Genomic DNA, 26,915 nt, shown 5'->3' with positions numbered 1-26,915 from the left:
AAATAATCTGATTGGGAAGAACAGAGGTGGAATACTGATAAGACTTAAATAGTATCAAAAAGTGACCACATGGGGCTTCATGTGTGGCTATGCATCCCAATCTCTTTGAGAAACACACAGACACACAACCTGTTAAGGTCTTGGAACTGACCTGTTTGGGCAGTTTTTCATATAAACCAGGCGAGTCCTCATCTCTTCATAGCCTTGCGTGGGTGGGAGAAATCAACTAGAAGAAAACATATACAATGTTCTAGCCAGTACATAGTCATTCTAAAGAAAAAGAAGCTGACTGTTATTTGAGTGCAGAGATCTGACAAAAGTGGGATCGCTTCATACAAATGGGCTTTAAAAGATTAACCGTTGATTTAAATAGAAACAACAATCTCTTAGCATTTATCCTAGTCTATTATTAAGCAGTCCTTTAGCAGAGATTTGCTTTCTTCCTCTTGACTGTTTATATCTGGTAAAGAACAGTTGTTTTTTTCTCTGTTGGTATACTAAGGATTCCACTTCCATCCTTTGTGTTCATGTTATATCATCGAACCATTGACCTGAATCATTTTAAAGGTGTTTGCAGAGGGACCTGCTTCACTCCCTCCTCATTCACATAGAAGTTTTGTACACTAAAGAACCCATCTGGTATTTCTTCAGCAATTATTATTTCATGTTGTGCATGTTTATATCCTCGTCCCTTTGCACCCAAATTTACTGTGTAAGTGAAAGCTTAGCTTGAAATTTTCTTCCTTTTATTTTTTAGAGTTGTGCATTCCTTTCACAGCCTCCTACATGCTATACCTTTAAAGCCCCCCCCCCCAAATAATTGCAGTTTGTTAAGGGTTGCTGTGAATGGTAACTCCGTGGAAGGTAAACTAGAATGCCCAGAATTCTTTGAGGTACAGAATTTACTTTGAATGTGCTTTAAAGGTACAGTGTGGATGCAGCTATTGCCATTGTGGAAGGTATTAGGAATGGAGATTCCAAATAGAACTTCAAAATATTTTAATAGAAAGTAAAGAACATGTCTCTCTCCCCGACTTTCTCAACAGATGCCAAGATGAATGTCCAGTGGGAACCTTTGGAGTACAATGTGCAGAGACATGCCAATGCATGAATGGTGGAAAATGCTATCACATTAGTGGTGCATGCCTTTGTGAGCCAGGATACACAGGAGAACGCTGCGAAACAAGACTGTGCTCCGAAGGTGTCTATGGTCTCAAATGTGACAAGAAATGCCCCTGTTATTTGCCAAATACTCACAGGTAAGCTTCTAGAACTTTTGGCAGACATTCTTGTTCTATGCTGGTCCGGGCAACTTCAATTGGCCAAATATAGAGGGAGCTAGACTAAGGTCTTATAAGACTATAAGGAGGTTCTGTTGCTTCTCTGCAGTATTGAGATGGCATTCTTGGTAGCTACTAACCACAGGTCTGAAGCTCCTTGGTTTCTAGTCCAATGTGCCAGTACCTGAAAGGATGGTTAGTTTTCACATTTATTTCTCAGAAAAGAATAGTTAAGATTGCTTGTAAATAGGAAGTCTTGACTGCCTCTTCTAAGTATCAGTCATCTTGTGCTGCAGTTTTACCAGTTGTGGGTGATAGGTAGAATTAGTTAAGTGGTTGAATCAGGTTGAAACTGGGAATAAATGAAAACACTTTTGTGAGAGAGCAGAAGACAGCTGCTGTTTCAAAAAGGGGAAGGGAACACAACTATGCACACAAGCCTGGGCATGCATGCAGTGGGGCTTGCTGCATTTAATCCAGTATTTAAGATGTATATACATTTTTAAGCAAGATTGCTGTGGCAAGCAGTCAGAGAGCTAATCCTTACATGGTGGAATCCATGGTTTTATCAGAGTTTATGGTTCAACTGTTGCACCAAGTGGCAGAGAAGCTTTAAAAGAAATGTTTTCACTGTTATGTGGCGTCATGATCAGCAAGGATTATATATTTAAACATTGTGGTTGCTTGATGTGTTCAGTAATTGATGTGGGAGCTGGTTACATTCCTTTCTCATTTTCATTAACATGACTTTTCACTGGTGTGCTTCCTGTTTTCCCATGTGCCATTTCCCCATGGGCAATAGGTAATGTAGTAACTACCAGGTTGAGCCAGTTAAATGAAGAAAGTTTTACCAAACCAATGCACCTTGCTTCTGTTAAAATCTGTATGTAGGAGCTACAATTAAGCTTTTAGAAGATTAACTAAAGTCTGCTATAAACATTTTACATTGACAAGAATGTATGGCACAGCACTGTGTAGCATTTCTGATATTTCAAGGTTAATGCTTGATTCATGTTCAACACAGCTGTTCCTTCATTTATACCACTGGAAAGACAGCTTTTGTCAAGTCAAACTGCAGATGTTCAGATGTAAACAGAAGCATGTGACTATTTTTGAACATGTTTTTGACATTTCCTCTTTTCTGTGACAAATGGAATGGACTTAGAAATAATGTAGGCGTGGGAGCATCTGTTTGCTAATTCTACAGTTTACTTCAAAAGAGCAAACGGTTTAAGTTGGCAGTATAGGATGAAAGCAAAACATTTCTGTTATGCCTGAACATATCCAAAATATATTCACATGTCTCTTTAAAAAGTGTGTGTATTATTCAATAGCATAAAAACATTGGATTTCGCCATGGGATAGTCATACGTGGGTGGCGCTGTGGTCTGAACCACTGAGCCTCTTGGGCTTGCCAATCAGAAGGTTGGTGGTTCGAATCCCCACGACAGGGTGAGCTCCCATTGTTCTGTCCCAGCTCCTGCCAACCTAGCAGTTTGAAAGCACACCAGTGCAAGTAGATAAATAGGTATTGCTGCGGCAGGAAGGTAAACGCCATTTCCGTATGCTCAGGCTTCCATCACAGTGTCCCGTTGCACCAGTAGCAGTTTAGTCATGCTGGCTACATCACCCAGAAAGCTGTCTGGACAAACACCGGCTCCCTTGGCCTGAAAGTGAGATGAGTGCCGCAACCCCATAGCTGCCTTTGACTGGACTTAACCGTCTAGGGGTCCTTTACCATTTCCCCCCTCAGCAATAGGCTCTACTTTGCCTCTTCCCAAAGAACTGGGGCATGGAGGCAAGTTTCTTCCTTTCAATGTACTGTATTGCCGACCTTTGCCATTCAAAGCTTTGACTTTCAAAACAGTAGTCACCATGAAAGTGCAGCCGTGCCCTCATACCCTGTTTGTCTCAAAGGCATCTGGTTGGTCACTGGAAAGCAGGATGCTGGACCAGCTAAGCCTTTGGTCTGATCTGGCCATACCCGCAAAATGATAAGCACCATACCTAAGAGTATAGGCACAATGTATCTGGCATCTCTGCATAATTTGTCGCAGGCAGTAAAATATTTGATTAATTGCAGATTTAGATACTAATTTGATGTCCTGCATGCTAGCAGATTCCCTAAGATGTGAACTTAAGAGATAAGTAGGTGCCGCATTTCTTAACATCTGTGTGCGCTGTGCATTGCCAATTAAACTAACTAAACACGAGCCATCAAAAGCTTCCAAAGTGTTTCTGCTTCCTATATTTTAATTACAAATTATGGAATACTAATTTTGGTGTCAATCAATATGTGCGCAGCTATGGCTTCCTAGCACACTGTGGCTGGGGAACAGGGCTACAGAATATCAATGTCACAGTTTGACTTCTACTTAAAGAAAAAGAGAGAAAATGAACGAAGAGGGATTTCTTATTCCCCAAAGACTTAAAGAAGAACAAATGGAGCTGTGCTTATTCAGTGGGGCTTTCCTGGCTTCTACTGATGCACCTGATGCATCTGCTCCTGAGAGTCAAGGGGCCCCCTGGAAAACTGTGGGATGAATCTCAAGGAATGTAGCGGGACTTGGGAATTTGCAGAATGCTATTGAGGCCTTTGTTGTGCAAGAAGAAGTGATAGGGGAAGCAGCCATAGTTCAGTAGTCAAGATTGGTGTCATCTACACGGACAGACAGCAGCCCTTCAAGATTTCAGACTGGGGTCTCACCCAGCTCTACCTAGAGATGCCAAAGATTAAACCTGACACTTTCTGCATACAGAGCTGATAATGTACAACTGGGCTACAGTCTTTCCCCTTTAGATAATTAGACTGCTAGCCTCACTTAGAATCGCTTTTACTGAGTTGCGATTCAAGCTATGCCCTCCGCCATCCTGGACAGACAATATAGTAAGGTACCATACAAAGACAGACTATGTATATGTGGGCAACCGCGCGGAATACATCTTGCACTATTTACTATTTTGCCCACTATACACTGGACCCTGGAGGTGATTTCTCGCCCTACTGTCCATACAGGAAAGATGCCTCTCCCTGTCAGAGAGGTCCTATGGCTTCTTAGCGATGTAAACTCTTCAGTGACTCATAAAGTTGCCCACTTTTTGCTTTGGTGACCAAAAAGATCAGAAAGAAGACCCTGGACAATATAGGTGTGAACTGTAAGGGAGACATAGATATCTAAATAGAGACCTTTATTTGTGGCGTAACACCCCTTTTGCTTATATTTCTTTTTAATTCAGATTTGTTGTGGCCAATGGCTAGTGCGATAAAGTTATTTAGATTGGTTCCTTATATGGAAACAGCCATCTCTCACCCCTGAGACAATGTCCATGGGAGGGAAAACATGTCATCATCTCCCATCACTCCCAGGAGTATTCGTCACCCCCAGGATCATTTGAAATGTGCACACCAGAAGTTGCAATTTCTCACTACGTGGAACGGCTATTAGCTCTTTTCAAGAAGGTTTTGTTTATTTTTTTTAAGCAGCATTGGGATATTGGGGATAGGAGTGCTCTTAAAGTTGGAGTACTCCTTGGAAATGGAGCTGCCATCTTGGGTTTTGAAAACAGGCTACATGCAGCACGCCTGTGTAGGCGAGCACTTCGTATATGCCTCTTCTCATAAGGAGAACTGAGCACCATTGCAGCAAGCCCACTACCCATATCATTTTCTCTGACCTCAAATGGATAATAATAATAATAATAATAATAATAATAATAATAATAATAAAAATTATTGTTTGTGCCCTGCCCATCTTACTGGGCTGCCCCAGCCACTCTGGGCAGCTTCCAGCATATATAAATACATAGTAAAAGATCAAACATTGAAAACTTCCCTAAACAGGGCTGCCTTCAGATGTCTTCTAAAAGTCAGATAGTTGTTTATTTCCTTGACATCTGATGGGAGGGTATTCCACAGGGTGGGTGCCACTACCGAGGAGGCCCTCTGCCTCATTCCCTGTAGCTTCACTTCTCTCAGTAAGGGAACCACCAGAAAGCCCTTGGAGCTGGCCCTCAGTGTCTGGGCTGAACGATAGGGGTGGAGACGCTCCTTCAGGTATCCTGGGCCGAGGCCGTTTAGAGCTTTAAAGGTCAGCACCAGCACTTTGAATTGTGCTCAGAAACGTACTGGGAGCAAATGTAGATCTTTCAGGACCAGTGTTATATGGTCTCAGCGGCTGCTCCCAGTCACCCGTCTAGCCGCCACACTCTGGATTAATTGTGAACTGCCTTGAAAACCAAAGATTGAAAATTAGGATCAAATATTTCAGATAATCAAATAGTAATGAATAATCTCAGTCCGCTATGTTTCCCAAAGATTTCAGAAACATGTAACACATAATATATCAGCTAGAAAAAAATGTGCACTTCCTGCTTTCTGCAGATTGGAGTTGAATGGAAAACTTACTTTATACTTGTGTGTGTGCTTTTATGCTTTTTGTTTTACTCTCATAAGAAAGCCAGTGTCTTTTAGTGGTCACAGCATTTAGTAAGAGTGATAAAGAATATCGAGCATTAAGGAAGTTATATTAAATGAGCAAGGAGTCTTACAGTGAGCATTTCCCCCGCAAATCACTGAAGGAAGGCCATCTCCAGCCATAATTCATTTGATGTGTCTGGATTTTGGTACATCCTCCCCCTTCAGGATGCCTTGGGGAATATTACTTCAATCAGTGATCAGAGTCCATCTTTAAACAAGCTGTCTATTGTAAACATAATTGATCTGGATATTAAGGCTTCCCTTTGGTGAGCGTTAAGCTGAGTGCTTTGTCTGCCAGAGAACCACAGAGCACCCCTTTGTGTCCACTTTCCCGGAACATATATCTTAGCGCAGCTGATGGTGTCCATTTGTTACAAGTCAACAGCTGTGTGGCTGTTACTGAATGAAGCTGCTATTGAATGGAGCTGCTGTTTTCAGGTAAAGACAGCTGGTCTTTCACCAGGTATGGAAACCACAGGCTATCCATATTCTCCAAGGTTGTAAAAGTGCCCCGACCTTTCTTCTGTAAAAGTGATTTGGCGTCATTTCAAGGAAGGAAATCTGTTGCAGGCTAGCACACCACTTTAAGCGAGGGGAAGCATATATAGGTTTCTTACTCAGGGCCAAACTACACATGAGTTAAATGCATATTTGCACAGGATTTATTTATTTTTTAAAATTCAAATTCACAGCATCAGCTCTGAGGCAGGTATTATGGCAAGTACAGCAGACATGGAAGAAATTTAACCCTTTCTTCCACTGCTGTTGGAATCCCTGCTCTGAAGCTTGTATTTGCTTTGGGATGAAATTCCACATTGCACGTTAAATGCAATAATGCTTTTTAATGCCATATCTTTAGTTTTTACTCACAAAGAAGCCCATGGATGTATCATAAAGGAGCACTAAGTTTCAATATAGTCTTCATAATAAAGCAGAACGCAAATTATGAGCATGAGTTTAGTGGTAGTCAGTTTGTGGGAGTAGGTGAGTGAGTTGCACCCTAAAGAGCCATCAGTGAAACACAGAGGTTTTTACACTTCATTTGAAAGGATATTATGGTTGTTTATTCGGATTACTTTTGTCACAGCCCACCCCAGAAATTAATTCTAACCATACCCATGTAACAGGAAATTTTCCACAATACGAAATGAATGTTTTTAATTATTTAAGATACGAAATAAATAGAAGTCTGATTTACTATTACATAGGTAATATAATATTACAGTGTGTGTTCCTGTATCCCCACCCACTCCAATGCATGCATTTTCATTTTATTTTTAAAGCCCTCTGTGTGAAATCCTTTTATAATGTGTCTGTAAGAGTATTTTGCTGCATTGGATTCTTGGTGTCATATTTAACTCCAAATGTTTTATTCCTTTCATGCCTTGGTCACAGCTGTCATCCTATGTCTGGAGAATGTTCCTGCAAGCCAGGCCAGTCTGGACTCTACTGTAATGAGACATGTTCCCCGGGATTCTATGGAGAATCTTGTCAACAGATTTGCAGTTGCCAAAATGGTGCTGACTGTGACAGTGTGACTGGAAAATGCATCTGTGCCCCAGGATTTAAGGTACACAATTTCGATTGTCATTGACTATTCCTCATTGGCTATCTCAGCAGCTATTAGTCCTTTGGACACAGTGACTGCATTTTCCTGATGCTTCCTACTTGATAATTTTTATGTATTATGTGATCTGTCAAATGTCATAAAGGCCACTTCTGAGAATCTACTGGAAGTCTAACGTCCATTTCCACATTAATTGCCTGTAGAAAAAAAATAAAATCTGTTTACAACCTCATTAACACGGAAAATGGTTGGATGAAAGAAATTTGGGGTACAGGTTTTTCTTGCCATTTTCATGTGTGAATCAAGGGGGAACAGAAGCACATAGAGGGTGCCTGCGTGTCACACCACACTCATCGGTGTGAATGAAATTTAGTGTGCCATGGTTCTATATTTATTTTAAAAAGCAACAGTTCAGTAGTGCAACAGTGGAAAGGGAATGTTAGAAATCAAGACAGAAGCAGTAGCATTGTAACCAGGAAAACTAACACAATATCTGCCACTTCTGAATGTGTCCACTGAGTTGCTTGTAGCGATAACTGATAAAATGTAGATGAACCAGTCGCCTTAAAAAAGTAAATAAACTGAATTAAAAAATGTATGTCGGGAGGGGGATAGATCACACCTACAGGTTATGGAATTCAGTAAAGCAATCTGTTAGAATCTCCTCACCCATATTTGAGAATAAGAAAAATGGAAAGCTGCTAATCCGTTTGCCCTCCTTGGGTGGGTGGTTTTGCGGGCGGGCACCAGGTCTCCCCTGTGAACTGACCTATTGCCAGCCGGATTGTACTCCTGCCTCCAAATTGGCCAATGGTGGCAGGACTCTAGGGGCGTTCACCTGGGTGCGGTGCCAACTGACCAGTATCAACACTTGGCCCCACGCCCAGGAGAAGGATAAATACCTGCTGGCAGGGCCTGTGGAAAAGAAGCAGGGGGAACTATGGGAAGTTCTGATCCAGGGATTTAAGTGAGTGTGTAATTCTCATTATAAATTGAATTATTGGTGTAAACCTGACATCTAATGTAGCAACCAATCACCTGTATTTATATAAAAATGTAATGCTCATAATACAATCTTAAAAGCAATGATACTTTTTCTTCTGTTCTTCTTTTCCACCTATTTCTACTTACATTGTATGCCTTTAGTTGCCTCTGCTTACAGTAGAAGTAACAGGAATAAGGGTGAAATTGTGAAATGATGCATTATCTTTCATGCCAACTAATATGAAATTAGTATCTTTTATTAAGGATGATGTGGCAGTCTAGCAGGTTTGGCTTCCGCTATTAAATTTGCTTTGTGTCAAAAAGAAATAGCAGCAACTGGATGTATAAGCCAAGCCCCTTAGCTAACTTGCCAGAGCTTAAGTAGGGGGACATAACACTCAGATGTGCATATGAATTTCCATGAAATTGAAAGCAGTAGACACCATGTGCACTTGGGTGCACATTATTCTGTGCATCAGATTTTCACCTGCAGTTCCTAAGAGCTAGGGCATCTGAGACACTCTGCAGAGTTTCTCTATATCATGACAGAAAAGAGGAAAACACTGTGGAAATGCAAATTTTACACATTCTTATTTATTATAGATTACGCACTTCCTAATATTTGCACAATTTCAGAGTGAGCAAATGGATATCTAGAATGCACTAAGAGACTTTCATATATTATATTTTTCCTGCCTGGGGATAATCTCAGTAAGAAAATATGTTTATGTTGCATGTTTGTTTGTTTGCTGTGAATATGCTATGTGCAAGCAGTCAGTAGGTGCAGATTATCTCTTGCACAGAGATGTAGGACAATGCATATGAAGGTATATGCTCTGCTTTAAAATTCAATAATGGCAATTATTCATTCAGAGACTGCTTGTGTAGTCATTGAAATCAAAAGGCCAACAACTTTCCTTTCAATAGCAATATGGCTTTTCTTTTTGTCAACCATGTTTTAGGGTTCTGATTGCTCTATTCCTTGCCTTCTTGGAACATATGGAGTAAAATGTTCCTCAACATGCAACTGCAAAAATGAGGCCATCTGTTCCCCTGTGGATGGTTCTTGTACCTGCAAAGCAGGTACGATAAATAATGTACTACTTGTAATACGGGAGTCATATGAAACATTAATTTATTTTTTTAAGGCAAGAAGTGGGAGATGGATCACTTACTAACTTACTAACTGGATGTTAAGGCAAAGGGCTGCTGAGACCTTCTAATGTTACCAGAGGTGTTAAATATAAGCAAAACTGCAAAATGAAAAAGTAAGAATGGAATCCCCCTCCCCTCTTCTGTGGTTTCTAAGCACTGCTCATGCAACCAAGCTCTTCTCAAAATCTCAACAAATTTGATCCTACTATTCTGCAGTCCTGAGGAGTTGAGACAATCAAACGGAGCACAAATACATGATTTTCAAATAATGTTTGGGGATGCTAGCATCATCTCAGAAAGGACCTAAATGTCCAACATAACAAATAAGCAAATGGAAAAGAGCTATAAGATAACAATTGTAACCAGCCCTTGACTATAGGAAATGCATTTTTATTTATTGTGTTAAGTGCACAGTGGCCTGCGTCAACAAAATGCCTTTCCTAAACATCTAATTATGCAGCTAGGGACTCTGGTCATGAGACAAATTCATCGCAGAACATGTGTTTTGAACAACATATTGATTAGATTCAGCACAGAGTTATTTTTCTTCCCCTTGCTGTAAGTGAAGTATAAAATTAGGAATCCTGTTTGTGTCACTATTGATTACACAGAATTGCATTTATTTTTAATTTTAACTAGAAGGGACATCTCCACCACATTTCCTATGATTTTATGGACCAAAATGTTCACAAGTATCAGCTTAAAACTAATTGTTCTTGGACAGCTCGGATCTTTTTTAAGGAAGGCTCATTTCCCTTCAGCTCTTACATATTTGTATCTTACTCTCACATACAGTATTTAGAGAAAGGTAGTGACAATCCCTACTGGATAATTTCTAACATCTATCCCAAGACAAATGGTGTTGTTGTTGTTGTTTTAAAAAAGCTGTGTGTTATTGCTAAAATTCTCAGTCAAAACTGTATCTTCACATCAGAAGTCTATCTGGCCCTCAGGACTCTCCCTAAACCGGCCTGAACCTGCCATGTTACTGCATAGTGACCTTGCCAGCAGTTCACTTTTGATAGTAGCAAAGCTCAGCTCCTATCCATGTCCATTTGGCATCTTAATGTTCCTAAAATGTAAGCCAGCCCTCCCCCCCGGGCTGGATAGGTGTGTAGGTGTCTGATTTTGCATGACTAGAAAGTAACCTATTGTACAAAGTCACATTTATTGCTCTGCCTGCTTTTGCCTCTCAGACCTGCAGTCCCCAGACATGTAGTTCCCAGAAAGATGTCCATAAGGGAATTTGGCCCTCCCTTATCTATAGGCCAGAACATTGCATTACAGGTAAATTAAAATGGTGGGAGACCACCATGGATAGGCGTTCAGCTTGGCTCTGATTCAGTTATGGCACTGCTGCCCACCATCCACTAAAATCCCACCCAGGAAGTCTGCAGGCAGGGTGGTGAGTGGCACTGTTGGTGCCACTGCAAAGACAGCAGAATATAAGAAGAAGGGAGAAAAGACAGTTGTGGCCATCTTTCAGAAAGGGAGCCCATTGACTGCATGGTACTAAGCATCCCCTGAAATCTGACATTGATTGTTGGAAGAAATAGGCAGGAAGAATTTGAAAATTAGAACTCTCTACTGAAAAGAGCTGTTTTGTTTACATTGTGGTAGGTTGGCATGGAGTTGACTGTTCTATAAACTGCCCTAGTGGGACGTGGGGTCTTGGCTGCAATTTAACATGCCAGTGCCTTAACGGAGGGGCATGCAATACTCTGGATGGAACTTGCACCTGTGCTCCAGGATGGAGAGGAGAAAAATGTGAATACCCTTGCCAGGTAATTAAACACATTCCACTAAAAGGTGGGGTTTGTGAGTTTCAATATTCATAGAAATGTTTAAACTGTCCTGCTAAATCTAAGATGTTACACTGTTTAAAGGGGTGTGTGGAGTGCTAGGGGAGGGGTAATACCTCTGGTGGGAGACATATTGTCTTCCTTCTGGGGTAGTTTTGTCCACCTTTGGTCCCCATCCTGCACTCCGCTATCACCTGTGGTTCCTAAAAGCTGTCAGCATGCAACAGAGGCCGCACCCTGGGAAACAGCTTTGACTGGCCAGCTAAACCAGGTGAGAGTAGCCAATGGGTCTTAAACCTTCAGTGAATTAAGGATTTTCCCTGCATGCAAAGACAGGCTCCAGCAGATTGAGGTCAAGTGGTCAAGAAGGTGGTATCTGCTTGTCCTGTAGAGGGAAGTGATGGGCAGATGGGGCTCATCAACCTGGAAAGGTAGCCCATCTAGGAGAAGGAAAAGTCTGATCCTGAACCTAAAACTGCCTTGTAGGGTATCTTCAGGTAAACAAAAGGTTAAGGAGTAAACTCTACACAAATCTGGAGTGGAGTCCCTAAAATGGTCAAATGGCGGCTTGTATGCTCCCTTCTGGCTCCTCCTGCAGCAACCTCCTGGTGACAAACGTATTGCTCTGTTTTCCTTTAGACCACATCAGTAAGGCCAAGAGTGGTTGTCTTGACAGCCGAGGACTTCTATACACACTCCATCTAGTGTGGGCAAACTGGTTGCACTCCCCTAAGTCTGCCTCTGAATTATAGCTGTACTTAACGACAGTTAATCTTTGGTGGCAAAGATAAACTTGTAGCTAGATAATCCAGTCAACATCTTAAAGGTAAAGGGACCCCTGATCATTAGGTCCAGTCGTGACCGACTCTGGGGTTGCGGCACTCATCTCGCTTTATTGGCCGAGGGAGCCGGCATACAGCTTCCGGGTCATGTGGCCAGCATGACTAAACCGCTTCTGGCGAACCAGAGCAGCGCACGGAAATGCCGTTTACCTTCCCGCTGGAGCAGTACCTATTTATCTACTTGCACTTTGATGTGCTTTCAAACTGCTAGGTTGGCAGGAGCAGGGACCGAGCAACAGGAGCTCACCCTGTCGTGGGGATTCGAACCGCCAACCTTCTGATCGGCAGGTCCTAGGCTCTGTGGTTTAACCCACAGCACCACCTGTGTCCCAGTCAACATCTTACACCTCTTTTAATTTCTTTTAAATCTAGCCATGGTGTTAGTGTGCGTTTATATGAATGAGAGAGTGATTGGATCAGGACCCCATGCTGTTTCCCCTGATCAAAATCCCCCCTTCCGAGCTGCTTTAAGGCCCGTTAGAGAAAAACATAAGAACATAGGAAGCTCTCTTATGCTGAGGCAGACCATTGCTCCATCTAGCTCGGTAATGTCAGTGCTGACTAGCACCATCTCTCCGTGGTTTCATACAGCGGACATTCCCAACCCCACCTGGAGAGTCTGAGGGTTGAGCCTTAGATTTTCTGCATCCAAAGCAATTGCTCTGCCACTGAGTGATGTCCTTTCCCTGTACAAATATATGGAAAGCAGCCAGGAATTGCTTTTTATCCCATCAATTGGAGCCCAGAAATTTGAAGCTCTAAACCACTTGCATACCAATGCCATCTAAAATTTACTGTTTACATTCAGCATTATTTTGTCTTCTTTTTTTCTGACAGGATGGCACATACGGGTTGGACTGTTCAGAGCGCTGTGACTGCAGCCATGCAGATGGCTGTCACCCCACTACTGGCTATTGTCGCTGCCTCCCAGGATGGTCAGGTACATTTGAAATGAGTGGGGCAATAGTACAGCAGCATCCAAAGTATGGTAGGGTTTTACCATTTTTCTCCAAATCAGGGGTGGGGAACCTTTGGCTTTCCAGGTGTTGCTGAATGGCATCTCCCAGCATCCCTGTCCATTGACCATGTTTGCTGGGGCTGATGGGAGTTGTAGTCTAGAGCATCTGGAGGACCAAAGGTTACCTAACCGTGCTGTAAATGGATAAGATCTAGATCAGTTTATTCATTGGACAACAACTATTGCTTGTACATAACAAGTATAAGAACCAAATGACACAAAATGTTGGAAATGGTTTGAAACCAGCATACTTAACCAGGACAGTTATATTTGCGGGGGAAATAGAGTCATGGGTCTCTGATCCAAAATAGGTTTCCCATCTTGATCAGGGGCTCACGCCAGTTTTTAAAATGAAAAATTGCCACCTCCCTGTTTGCCCCAAAAGTAAAACAGTATCTTAGGGGGCAAAATGAAACCAGGAGGGAGTGACTTTCAGTACAAAAGGGGTACTTTCTCTCTCCTTTGCCTCTTTCAAGTAAGGTAGCTGTAGGACAGACTGCATCTGCTGAGGACCTGGATAGGCGATCACCTGGGGATTCTATGTATGCCACTATTGAGTTACATGATATAAATGTACTAAATATACATAAATAATCCTGTTCATGGAGCACAAAGATTCTACTCTTTTTCTGTAATGGCAGATAATCTCATGGTTATTCCAGGAACTGAATGTTACGGGAAGATCACTTCCTGGTGAGTTGGTGGCTGGCACTAACTGTTTCCCTCTACAGCAGTGGTGGGGCTATTATAATGTCCACTCTTAGAGGCTGATAGAATCTGATGGGAGTCTCTGAGACCCGTCAATGTGTTTTCCCTTGGCATGGTTCCTGTCAATGAGTTTTCCCTTGGCATGGTTCCTGTCAGGAGCCATGAGACAGTATAGTAGTGAGAACTGATGAGCAAGGCAGGACCAAAGAACAAGTCAGGAATCAGGACCAAAGAACAGCTGGGAATACTGGAAGACACCATTGCTCAGGAAGACCTACTTACCTTAGCAAGACTCAGCTAGAAAAGGAAGTCCTTTATACTCCTTCCTGCCCACTGCCCAGAAAGATCCACTTTGGATGGGCATAGTTAGCCCAGAAGGGTTTTCACTGAGAAGACGGCTGGCTGCAGTTCACTGGCTCTTGACATGGAGCATCCATTCAGCTCCCTGGTTTACCAAGAACTTAAGGGCAATTAAGCAGATAGGGATATGGCTTGAATGCAAGTAATAGAAAATGTGGTGTGAACCTACCCGGACCCTGAGATTATCCTCTGAAGCCCTTCTTTGTGTTCACGAGAGGTCCAGAGGGTGGCAACATGAGAATGGGCCTTCTCTGCAGTGGCTCCCCATCTGTGGCATGCTCTCCCCAGGGAAGTTCACCTGGTGCCTTCATTATACACCTTTAGGTGCTAGGCAGAAATCTTCCTCTTTAACCAGGCCTTTAGCTAATTGATATCCGATGCCCTTCTATATGTGTTGTGGGAAGGAGGATTATTAGGTTGCTTCTGTTTTTATTTTTATGATGCATTTTGTGTTTTTTATATTGTAATTTTATCCTGTGAACCACTCTTAGATTTACGGGTATAGGGCGGTATGCAAATTTTAATAATATCTCATCTTTGAAAATCTCTGGTCCTAGTCATATGCTCTAAATTGGATGAGGAACATGTGGCTCTCCAGATGTCACACTACAGCTTCCATAATCCCTTATCACTGTTGGCTGGGACTATGGTAAAGGAAGTCCAACAACAATTGGCAAGCCACAAGTTCCCCATCTCTCTTCTGACGGCGTACACCAGACTTGGCTCTCAGCAAGCTGGTGTGGATTTGAGGGTTGGGATTTTATGTCCTCACTGAACAATTTCACCTCTTCCAAAAGCAGCCACGTTGATGTCGTGCTTCAAAGTATGCCTGTAAGATCAGCAAATCTGGACTCTGTTTGACAAGGATTTTCCATTAAACCGTTATGAAAAGCACAGGTTTTTGTGGAAAGAGTTGAAGCATTTTACAGGTCATGGCACATTATTTTTTGCTGTGCTGTGACATTTTGTGGAAAATGTCAGGGCTTGCTGATAACTTTGGTGCAAGAGCACTTAAAAACTCATGTTAGGTCTCCAGTTATGAAGTTTTACTAGTGTACTATGAGGCATTATAAACACTGGTAGCATAGCAGACTGTAATACTGATTTATGGATTAGTCCTGTCTGTTTTAAGGCAGCAAATTGGACTGTGGACTCTGTGTTTGTCTACTGTAAGATTTTTGTTTTTGTTTATCACATCACTGTTTTGCATCCTGATTGAGAGACCTGATAAAAGCATGTGCCCTTACCACTAGTGCTGAAGTAGATACACAGCAGCAAGCTGCTGGACCACCAATCCAATACTTAGCCCCCCCTTTCCAATTCATGTGCAAGCAGTGCACCTTTTTTCATGTTGTTTGTGTACAAGGTTGCTCTTCAACCCATTGCAACCCATTGCAAATTGAAGCAAAGGAATTGCAGTTTGCATTAATACAACCTCTGAAATGATACAGGTTCTAAAATTAGCAACACGTGGACCTCTGACACACACTTTTTGTGTGAGTTTGTGCCTTTGTTTTGTTTTCAGTCGACACCATTCTTTCACCAGCGCTATTTAGGCCTCTCCCTCCGTACCATTCCATGCTCTCCTTGTGGCAGTTCCACTGAGTTTCTCTTACTTTTAAATTATCCTTTCCAGCTGCCTCAGCTCCTTGCTTAAGTACACACTCACACTGCACTCTGGTTTTTGTTTTGTTTTTTTATGTGCCTGCGTTGTTCTGCTTGAGAATACTCTCCTGAAGTTTTTCTCTGAAGGATGCACCTGTGTTCCCTTGAGTGCCTGCCCTTACTTTAATAGGAAAATAGCTTTAAGGAGTTAGAAGAGGTGTTGAAACTTTTTGTAAAAGATTTTCTGAGACCTCAAACCAAGCATATTGACCTCAATAACTGTTTTATCAGGAAAATCAAGAGTTCTGTAGCACCTCAAAACTAATGGATTTATTATGCCAGAAGACTTATGAAGTTGATTTCAACACATGCATTTATATATTTTCTTAGTCTTTATATTCTGCCTTTCTTCCATCATGAAGCCTAAGGCAATATACATATGTTTCCTCGGCATTTGCCCAAACCTAGACAGGCTTAGCTCCATCAAGGGGGATGGCCTCAGACCGTGCACTGAGTTCTGCAGGTCTTTTCTATCTATCATCTATCTATCTATCTATCTATCTATCTATCATCTATCTATCTATCTATCTATCTATCTATCTATCTATCTATATCCATCTATCTCTGCAGCAGATGAACATGGCTACACCTTCGGATGTGTTAATGAGGAGTTAGAGCACTATGAAACAGTTCCTGTGAGCATATAGCAGAAAATACCAAATATCGCTCACAATAAAAACATTCTGGGGATAAATTAATGGGGGTAACTATAGTTTTCAGTGTAGGGCTTTCTTTGCTTTGCTGTATTAGCATCTTCATACATAGTGTTGCTTGAAAATTTTAAAAAACAAAAAAGTGTGAAAATCAGTGGTTAAAATCAGTGCAGTTTTGAAATGTTCAGTCCACAGTTTTGATTCAAAATAGCATCCAGTTGTATCCAAACATAGATGAAAAACCTGCTCCTTGATCCCAAGAACTACCATGCAAAATTTGGTTATGGAATCATAAGAACTGTCAAAATGCATAGTGAACAAACAGCGTTTCAAAATATGTAGTGGTAATCAGGGGTGCCAACTTGAATGGAATATTGGGGGTTAGGTAAGATAATCAATCACAGGACACGGCGCATGCACACCATTTGAATGGCAATGCCCATCAACTTTTGGAGGGGCAGCCCCCTCAAATATTTTATTGGGGGAGTTAGCCCCTAGGGACCTCAGCCCCTAGGAGCTGGCCCCTATGGTGGAAATGTTGGTTTTGAAGAGACCTTTATTGTGGCTTTTCAATATGAGAAATTTCTCCTGATATTCAATCCACTAGCTGTCGGTGTGAACTAGTTACTGGGTCTGCAACAGCAATGGAGGTGTGGAGAGTTGAGTCCCAGTGTTGGGATAGGTTCTCCTTTGGGGTCAGTGTCGTTGGCCTGGATGTTATGTTCCACAGCCTCAGTGCAGTACATCCCACTGTTGCATTACTAAAAGTATTTCACAACACGATCCTATATTTACCAGCTTATAAGTCAACCCCACTGAGTTCAATGACACTTCCTTCCTTGTAGGTGTGTGTATAATTAAAGTCTTAATATATATAACATTATAACAACATAGATGTTACCACTCAAAGGATTATTTACTTCTTTCACACAATTACAGATGCTGCAGGAATGCTAATTTAGATGTGAAACACTTGGCATAGTCCTTTGAGCATTAAATGCATGAGGATTTCTTCAGAGCTGCTTAGCTGAAGTTTATCATGACCATTTAGCTATTGCCTAGCAACTTGCAAAGGCCGTCAAAGAGTTCTTTGTCCATTATCCTGGCAAAAACTTTTCCTTACCAATCTGCTTATCAAGAATGAAATTTGCGTACCAACTTATTCATAATTCTTTTGTTTCATAGGGCACATTTTAAACGTTCAGAGCTTCCTGGATACATTATTCATATTGATTTTAGTTAAAATTGTGTCGGAAGACTTGCATGCAAATTACCCACACAGCTCTGTTGTCTGCAGTCTTAAATCATTCAAAAAAATAAGGCAGAGCAGAGCTGTTTGCTGACATTTGTTATTCAAAATCTGAGCATGCACACGTCTGCTGCAGATACAAATTCTCTTAGAAATTTTCTGTGTGAGCTATACAGAGATAAAATAAATATAATAGATTAATGTTTATGGACAAGAACCTAAACTCATGAGAAAAATCAGGTTAGCTGTATATGTGCATATACATACACAGGTTTTCTCTCAGTCGGACTGATAAGCTGTGACAGCCAACACCTACACTATACATTTAAAACACATTTCTACCCCTTTCACAGTCATGGCTTTCGTCAAAGAATCCTGAGAACTGTAGTTCAACCCTCATAGAGCTACAGTTCCCAGCACCCTTAAAAGACTTAAATTCCCAGGATTCTTTGGGGAAAGTGATGTGGTTCAAATGTGCTTTAAGTGTATTGTGTGAATGTAAGTGAGTCTTAGACTCTTATATGTGTGGCCACAAGGAGTTAATAAGCTTTCATTTCTGTCTGTAACTAACCACAGCTTGTTGTAATGTCTGAACTTGTCTTAAGTTGGCTTACCAAAGCACAACAACTTCCATTGGTAATTTATGAAGCTTGCTTGTTTATATATTTCTTTAATGGCAACACAAAAATAACAATAAAATACTTTGTTATATACAGTGGAACCACAGTTTTCGAGTTTCTCGGAAGCTTAATGATTCAGAACCTGAACGCCGAAAACCCGGAAGTGAATGCTTCCGTTTTCAAGCGTGCCTTGGAAGTCGAACGGCTTCTGAGGTGCTTTTCTCCATTGAAATTGCCTACCACCTATTGCGCCTCGGTTGTCGAACATTTCAGAAGTCAAACTGTCTTCCGGAACGGATTATGTTCGACAACTGAGGTTCCACTGTACTCCGATCACAGAGTATGTACATTGCTTCAACTGGTCTTTCAATATTGCATTTTCTGTATATTTATATATGACTTCTGTAATCTTTGAGCATCCAAACTTAGCTTAGATAAGCCCTCCAAAATTAATTCTGAGAATTAAGGGGCTTTAGCTCCCCAGGGTTAGAATTACTAAAAGAAAGAAAAGACAGCCACTCTTCATGAAAAGTATCCTGGTACATAAGGATAAAATCATTCATTTCCTAATAGTGGCTTGTGTGGAAATTTCATATTACTGTAAGAATAAGGATTTTGCACTAAGATGATGGCAGTTAGCACTGGCTGATGAACTCACACAGTACTGTAGGCTTATTATGGCAGGGGCACTTTTAAGCTTACTTGCTTCTGCAAACAGTAGTTAAAATAAACCACAGTTTAGGGTTTGGATGTAACACAAAACCGTGATTAATAAAAATGGAAGCATAGATGTCCATACTTCTCATGGTTGTGCCAGAAGGGAAAGAGGGGGGTGTAAAAGCTGCTCGGAATCGCATGCAAATGCAGCCATGAACTTAAACCAGATGAAATTGGGCTGAGCATGTATGTCTTATAATATGTTGAAACATATGCCCTTTGAACCATTTTTACTTAAAATTCATTAAAATATGCCACATTGACCACCCAGAACTCTTTCAGTTCACCTTACTAATGTGCAACTTAACACATGGCCATTGGGGAAGTCAGGTGGAAACCAGTAAAAAGGCAAGTGAGGGCTATATACTAGTTTTTCTTTACTGGATTCTACTGGACCCATATTTTTTGCTCAGCCGTTTTCACTTGTCTCCTCCAAGCATATGCACATGAATTCCTACACCTGAGCCTGTATTTTAGAACTTTGCAGCATGTTCATGTTGTTTTTTCAGGTGCTGCGTTCATGCAGCTTTCAGTGGCATATAAGGGTCCTCAGTATCTTTCACTTAGGAATCTCATTCAGATGCAAATCTAGGTGCCTCTGTTTAGGTTACAAGTTGAAAAAGGTTGTTCTAAGCTGTTGAAAAATAAGGTACTTTGTGTCTTGATTCAGAAAACTCCCGTTAGCTAGGCAGACAAAAATCAGCTTGTAAAATGCTGATAGCATAACGAGTCTTCTGTGTCTTGGCAATCAGTTCAAATTCCATTCAAATTTGCGCATTCACTCAGGAAAAGTAGTCCCTTTATGGTTGTTCAGCATCCTGTGCAAAATTAGTTGTTGAGTTCTTGTCAAATTTCAGTGTGACGCATTTTCCACTACAGTTGCCTCTGTGGCAGCTTCTCTGACAGCCTTAAGTCAGCGTCAGGGTCAAAGTTGCAAAGGTTTTGACCTTCATTCACCTTTCTTCCATCGAACAGGAAACATTTCTCAGACAGGACACATCCCCTATAGAGCAGGTGGGTGGGACTGCTTATTGTACAGGCAGCCACAGTAATGAATTGTCTTGCAGTCTTTCCCAGTTCTTCAGCAAACTGTGCAAAATAATTACTCTGGGGTGATTTAAATAAAGCTTCCTGTGCAAAAACCGGGGGGAGGGGGGGAGTCTGTTTTCCTGAGTTGCTCGTTTAAGAAGTCTAATAGCAAGTGGAGCTGAAGCACATTTTTCATGAAATACTTACAAAGCTAGTCATTCTTCTGGATTTAGTCCCCTTTTTCTTTAGCCGAATGATTCATTCAGTAGCTGTACGCTAATAATAAGTCAATTGATAATAGAAAGCACTGTAGACACAATAAGGTCTGAGAGCTGCAGTGGATTCCGACTGGCATTTGACATGAAAGGAGACTTCTGAGAAGTAATAAAAAACAAAGAAATCAAGGGAGTTAGTTTTACTAACTGTAAAAGAGGGGTGAAAAAGACCTATGGTTCGTATGAGCCATTGTTGTGTTACTGTGGATCCAGAACTGGCCTCCATAGTCACTTACGGACTCACTGCTCAGACCGTGTTCGTGGAAGACAATCTTACTCGGCTACGAGTGGTCACCAAAGAAGAAGAATATGTGCTGGAGTTCTGCCCATGTTGTATAAACTTTTGCAAAAAGCAATGAGGCGAAACATTGAATGACCAAGGTCCTTAGCATTGCTAGCATTTTGAATCAGTCTTGTACTGCACTTATTTCAGTTGGGCAGGAAACCTAGCAGTAATCAGATTACCAGTGCTTTTTTCTGGGGGTACACGGGTATGCCTAAACATTTTGTGAATCTTTGTACTTTTGTCCATTTACTGTTTTTATTTTCCCCGTTTTGAACTATAAAATGGTGATTTTCTTGAGTCAAAATGAGAGTTCCCCTAAACCTTTGTTTTTAGAAAAAAGCACTGAATTTAGTACATATGTGGGTTTCTTCAGTAGCTGTTGCCTTCAGATTTTCCTCATTCAAAACAGAAAAAGAATAATCTGAAACTAAACTCGGTTCCCCTCCCCCAATGGAATGACAGGGCCGGAAAAAGATAGGAAGAAAATGTCCTTCTAGCTCAGTATCTGTTCCCATTCAGGATGGGGAATATCGGTCAATTTCCAGTCTGTGCCATTCCTGCATTAATTGCAGTTAATAATAATCCATGTGAAAATTCATATTTAAATATATACTTAAATACACAAAATATCTGTTTAAATGCTTATCTTACCATAATGTATGTATTTCTAAATATATCAGGTTGTATCCAACACAGTGCGAGCGGCGTTCCACTAATGCAATGACACTTCCTCCCCTCTCCCCTCATATAGTCCAAATCAGCTCTAGAGGATCCCCCCAACCTTTCAGAGCAGCTTTGGGGGTACACAAGGGACTTCAGGAGAGAGAAGAGGAAAGTTCCATTGTATGAGTGGAAGTCTGTTGCACGAGTGGAATGGCGGAATTGCGTACAACACATACTATCTTAAAAACACACTATTTGAATGCATTCTGATAGGTTGCATAAGGCACTGCAGAATAAACAACGCCTTTGCATGCTTCTTCCTTGCATCATTTTCCTTCTGATAGCTGTGCAGTGTTAACATCCTTTTGCTTGTGATACCTTTGATTTGAGAGTTTTCCTCCAGTGCGGTTCGTGACAGCTCTGTCTGCTTGTACACTTGTAGGCATGCATTGTGACAGTGTATGTACTGAAGGACACTGGGGTCCAAACTGTTCACTGTCCTGTTACTGCAAAAATGGAGCATCATGTTCACCAGACGAAGGGATCTGTGAATGCGCACCTGGCTACAGAGGCACCACTTGCCAAAGAAGTAAGCTTCTAAGTCTCTTGTTCTTCTATTTACTATGGCTGTGCTATAACGCTGAATGGTAGTATTTTAAACTACTAGTAGTATTGTAAGCTACTGAGGGACGGGGGTGGCGCTGTGGTCTAAACCACTGAGCCTCTTGGTCTTGCCAATCGGAAGGTTGCCAGTTCGAATCTGCACAATGGGGTGAGCTCCCGTTGCTCTGTCCCAGCCAACCTAGCAGTTTGAAATCATACCAGCACAAGTTCATAAATAGGTACCGCTGTTGCGGGAGGATAAACAGTGTTTCCGTGCACTCTGGCTTCCACCATAGTGTTTCATTGCGCCAGAAGCGGTTTAGTCATGTTGGCCACATGACGCGGAAAGCTGTCTGCAGACAAATGCCATCTCCTTCAGCCTGAAAAGCGAGATGAGCGCGACACCCCATAGCCGCCTTTGACTGAACTTAACTGTCCAGGGGTCCTTTACCTCTTTTTTACCTTATTGTAAATTGAACCCAGTGCTAAGTACTACAATTTTCTGTAATTAGCACAATATGCACTTCCACTGTTACTAATAAAAATTTGCTTTGACAGTAATCTTGTTACAATTGTTTAATTTGTAATTTTGTATATTATCTATCCAACTACCCAACATCCAACAAGACTGGTGTCTGACGCTGTGGAAAATGCATATGGTCGCAGAAACTATTGCCAACCGCCTTTGTAAAACGGAGGGGGAGGGGGAATAAAAAAGTTAGGATTGTTCCAAACATTGTACCACCCACATAAAAGCTACTGGGAGAGAAACCTCTCTTTGATAGCAACCCCATGCTGGGGCTATAAACATTTCTAAGCTGTTTGCCATATGGTTCAACCATAGTTCTAGGTGGAATGCTCCTGGCAGCTGCTGGAACTAGCACAGCGACTTCCTGTACAATTTGGCTGATTCATGAGGAAGTGGTTTTTGGCATCCTTAGCGCAGATCCATAATATTTGGCTTTGTTTTAGTTGGAAGACAAGTAGGACAGATTCAGACACATTGAGAGAACGGTTATTTCTGGAAAAAAATGTGGAAGAGGGCTAGGGGAAAAACACACCAAAAATACAACAAATTACATATACAAATCTTGATTTTTGCCAAGATAATTTACAACAGTGAAGGGAACCTTTGGCCTACCCGTCAAATCTCCACATTTGGCCTGCAAGACCATTTTGGCAAAGCCATACCCACCTGTCCTACTCCTGATGATAAGGGACACAGGTGGCACTGTGGTCTAAACCACTGAGCCTCTTGGGCTTGCTGATCAGAAGGTCAGCGGTTTGAATCCCCATAATGGGGTGTGCTCCTGTTGCGCTGTCCCAGCTCCTGCCAACCTAGCAGTTCAAAGCACACCAGTGCAAGTAGATAAATAGGTACCACTGCAGCGGGAAGGTAAACGGCATTTCCATGTGCTCTGGTTTCCGTCATGATGTTCTGTTGTGCCAGAAGCGGTTTAGTCATGTTGGCCACATGACCCAGAAAGCTGCCCTTGGAAAAACACCCGTTCCCTCGGCCTGAAAGCGAGATGAGCGCCTCAGCCCAATAGTCGCCTTTGACTGGACTTAACCATCCAGGGGTCCTTTACCTTTCCTCCTGGTGATGTTAGGTATAGAGAAGGTGAAGACACTGCTTGGGCAAAAGTGGTTTTTCAGGCACCACCAGTCAGCTGATTGTCACCACATGCGAAGTTCTGTGCAAACAGCTATGCAAAGCACTCGGCTGGCATGGGCATGGGCTTACAAAGCTCTGTGCACATTGTTCTGCAAAAACGATTCACTTGATGTCATTGTGATGTCATGTGATTGACCCCCCTGCCCCAAATGTGACCTGTGGTGGGTGGGGCAGATAAGGATGCCCAACCCCTGATTTATATCTTGTCTCCTAATGCTGCGAAAAGTAATGGATGTAAGAATTTCATCAGGCAGGGGGCCTTCTTGGTAGTGGTACCTGCCCTGTGGAACGCCCTCCCATCAGATGTCAAGGAAATAAACAACTATCTGACTTTTAGAAGACACTGTTTAGGGAAGTTTTTAATGGTTGATGTTTTATCGTGTTTTAAATTGTTAAATATTCTGTTAAAGCTACAGACATCCTTGATGGATTGTTTCCATGGCTAGCAGCAGTTCTCACCATCTATAATGGCTCTAAAGTTAATTGTTTAGCTAATATAAAGACACTGGTGTAGTGATGTTGTATCATCACCATAATAATGCAAAGCAGTGACTCCCCCCATTACATTACCGAAAAGAATATTTAAAAGAATCAGGCTTTTCAAGACCGCCTAGGCATCTTAAGTTGCGCAAATCCAGTTTGGACTATAAGGAGAAGAAGGAAAATAATAGGACTGGCTCACTACTTTATTGAAAAGACATGAGGGTCTCTGGACTCCCTTTTTGATCAGGCAACCTGTTTCAAGCATGCCCTCAGGCGGGCATGCTGACTTCTAAATGACTTCAAATTATTTAAAGGCAAAAGTTAGCTTTGTAAATGTTAATTGCTGCTTAACAACAGGCACTTAACTTGAAGCATTGCTTAATATACTAATTTGCCAGTGAAAGAAATTCCAGGAGAAGCTGAAGGAGTAAAGAGAGAAATTCTCCCCAACAGCTTCTTTCTTCCTCTGGCAATCCAAATGGTGATGTATCTCCGAAGAAGAAGAAGGAGCTAGTGTATTTGGCATAAAAATGAATTGAACTGCTTTGTTTTTTAAAGTCCTGAGTTGAATAAAAGCAAGCAGCAGTGTATAGTTGTCTGCACTTTGATTGCCCTTGAGTTGGAAACAGAACTTTAAACTTGTGTTCCGTCAGGAACTGCCAGGTTACAATGATTCAGCCCTGTGCAACTGGAGAGGAAAAATATTACACAAATGATAATCATAACAAATAATAGCATAAAGATTCAGTATTCTATAATGGTGTTGTTGAAGTTGTTGTTTGCATGTGCCATATTCATCATAATCATTAACAATTGTCTGCCTCCCCACCAGAAAAAAGACATGAGGCAATTAAAGAGATGCCATGGCTTTATTATTAACAAATCTGCAATGAGTTAATAATAATAATAATACCAGTGTGGTGTAGTGGTTAAGAGCAGTAGACTCGTAATCTGGGGAACCGGGTTCGCGTCTCCGCTCCTCCACATGCAGCTGCTGGGTGACCTTGGGCCAGTCACACTTCTCTGAAGTCTCTCAGCCCCACTCACCTCACAGAGTGTTTGTTGTGGGGGAGGAAGGGAAAGGAGAATGTTAGCCGCTTTGAGACTCCTCAGGGTAGTGATAAAGCGGGATATCAAATCCAAACTAATAATAATAATAATAATAATAATAATAATAATAATAATAATAATTTATTATTTATACCCCGCCCATCTGGCTGGATTTCCCCAGCCACTTTGGGCACTGGCATGCTTTCAAACTGCTAGGTTGGCAGGAGCTGGGACAGAGCAACAGGAGCTCACCCCATTGCAGGGATTCAAACCGCTAACCTTCCGATTGGCAAGCCCCAGAGGCTCAGTGGTTTAGACCACAGCACCACCCCCGTCCCCCATGACCAATACAGTTTTGCCAGACACGTAGACTACAAGTCAGGGAGTGATGGTATAATCATTACATTGAAATATTAATAGCAGCAGCAGTTGTTGTTAATAATAATAATAATAATAATAATAATAATTTATTATTTGTACCCCGCCCATCTGGCTGGGTTTCCCCAGCCACTCTGGGCGGCTTCCAACAAGGATGAAAAATACACTAAAATGTCACATATTAAAAACTTCCCTGAACAGGGCTGCCTTCAGATGTCTTCTGAATGTCAGGTAGTTGTTTATCGCTTTGACATCTGATGGGAGGGCATTCCACAGGGTGGGCGCCACTACCGAGAAGGCCCTCTGCCTGGTTCCCTGTAACTTGACCTCCCGCAGTGAGGGAACCGCCAGAAGGCCCTCGGAGCTGGACCTCAGTTTCCGGGCAGAATGATGGGGGAGGAGACGCTCCTTCAGATATACTGGACCGAGGCCATTTAGGGCTTTAAAGGTCAGCACCAACACTTTGAATTGTGCTCGGAAACGTACTGGGAGCCAATGTAGGTCTTTCAAGACCGGTGTTATATGGTCTCGGCGGCCGCTCCCAGTCACCAGTCTAGCTGCCGCATTCTGGATTAGTTGTAGTTTCCGGGTCACTTTCAAAGGTAGCCCCACGTAGAGCGCATTGCAGTAGTCCAAGCGGGAGATAACCAGAGCATGTACCACTCTGGCGAGACAGTCTGCAGGCAGATAGGGTTTCAGCCTACGTACCAGATGGAGCTGATAAACAGACATATGTCATTATTCATCAGCATCAACAGCAATAATTGTTTTAGATTAACCGCAATGCATACTAAGTTGTTCTTCTAAACTGTTATTAAAGTATTAGATTTGTTAACGTGCCACTAGGGCGATTGCCTTTGTGAAGCAGCTGACCTGCATAAATCAGATTTCTCAAATGTTTTCAAGACTTCAGCAGTGAACTGAAAGCACCTGTATTAGATTTGGCTTTGTTATGTACCAATGTAAGGTGAATATGATAATATATTTCTGCTTTCAGTTTGCTCTCCCGGATTTTATGGCCATCGCTGTAGCCAGGCCTGCCCCCAGTGTGTTCACAGCAGTGGCCCATGTCACCATGTGACTGGTTTGTGTGACTGTCTTCCTGGTTTCACAGGAGCTCTCTGCAATGAAGGTACAAATCACAATTATTTTCGTAAACTGCTTTGAGATGCTTTTACAATCAAGTGGTACATGATTTCCCAGAAATAAATAAATACACTGTAGTGTAATACCACACTGTTATGGGATTAGGGGGCTACTCGTGCGTAAGCGTTTAAAGCCTCAAGGCTCTGCAATCAGTTTCTAAACTCTCCCTGTCCGCGGAGCCATGGGTGCATGGCTACCTCAATCGCTGGCAGAATCCGTCAGTGGGCGCT

At 41.9% G+C, this 26,915-nt stretch overlaps 1 protein-coding gene across 2 annotated transcripts in view; it reads left to right on the top strand.

The window, feature by feature from the left end:
- Positions 1-26,915, top strand: part of MEGF10 (multiple EGF like domains 10) — a 118,949-nt gene that overhangs the window by 74,260 nt on the left and 17,774 nt on the right. For both annotated transcript variants that reach the window (XM_079995344.1, XM_079995343.1), the window contains exons 9-15: positions 1,047-1,259; positions 7,153-7,327; positions 9,271-9,391; positions 11,084-11,247; positions 12,945-13,047; positions 21,793-21,939; positions 26,537-26,671. In XM_079995344.1, the coding sequence (XP_079851470.1) occupies positions 1,047-1,259; positions 7,153-7,327; positions 9,271-9,391; positions 11,084-11,247; positions 12,945-13,047; positions 21,793-21,939; positions 26,537-26,671 (1,058 nt within the window). The remainder of the gene's footprint in view (positions 1-1,046; positions 1,260-7,152; positions 7,328-9,270; positions 9,392-11,083; positions 11,248-12,944; positions 13,048-21,792; positions 21,940-26,536; positions 26,672-26,915) is intronic.

This window comes from Podarcis cretensis (genome assembly GCF_951804945.1).
Source record: "Podarcis cretensis genome assembly, chromosome: 11".
Classification (NCBI taxonomy): Eukaryota; Metazoa; Chordata; class Lepidosauria; order Squamata; family Lacertidae; genus Podarcis; species Podarcis cretensis.
The sequence above is the reverse complement of the archived record's forward strand: the minus strand, read 5'-3'. Positions and strand labels throughout refer to the sequence as shown.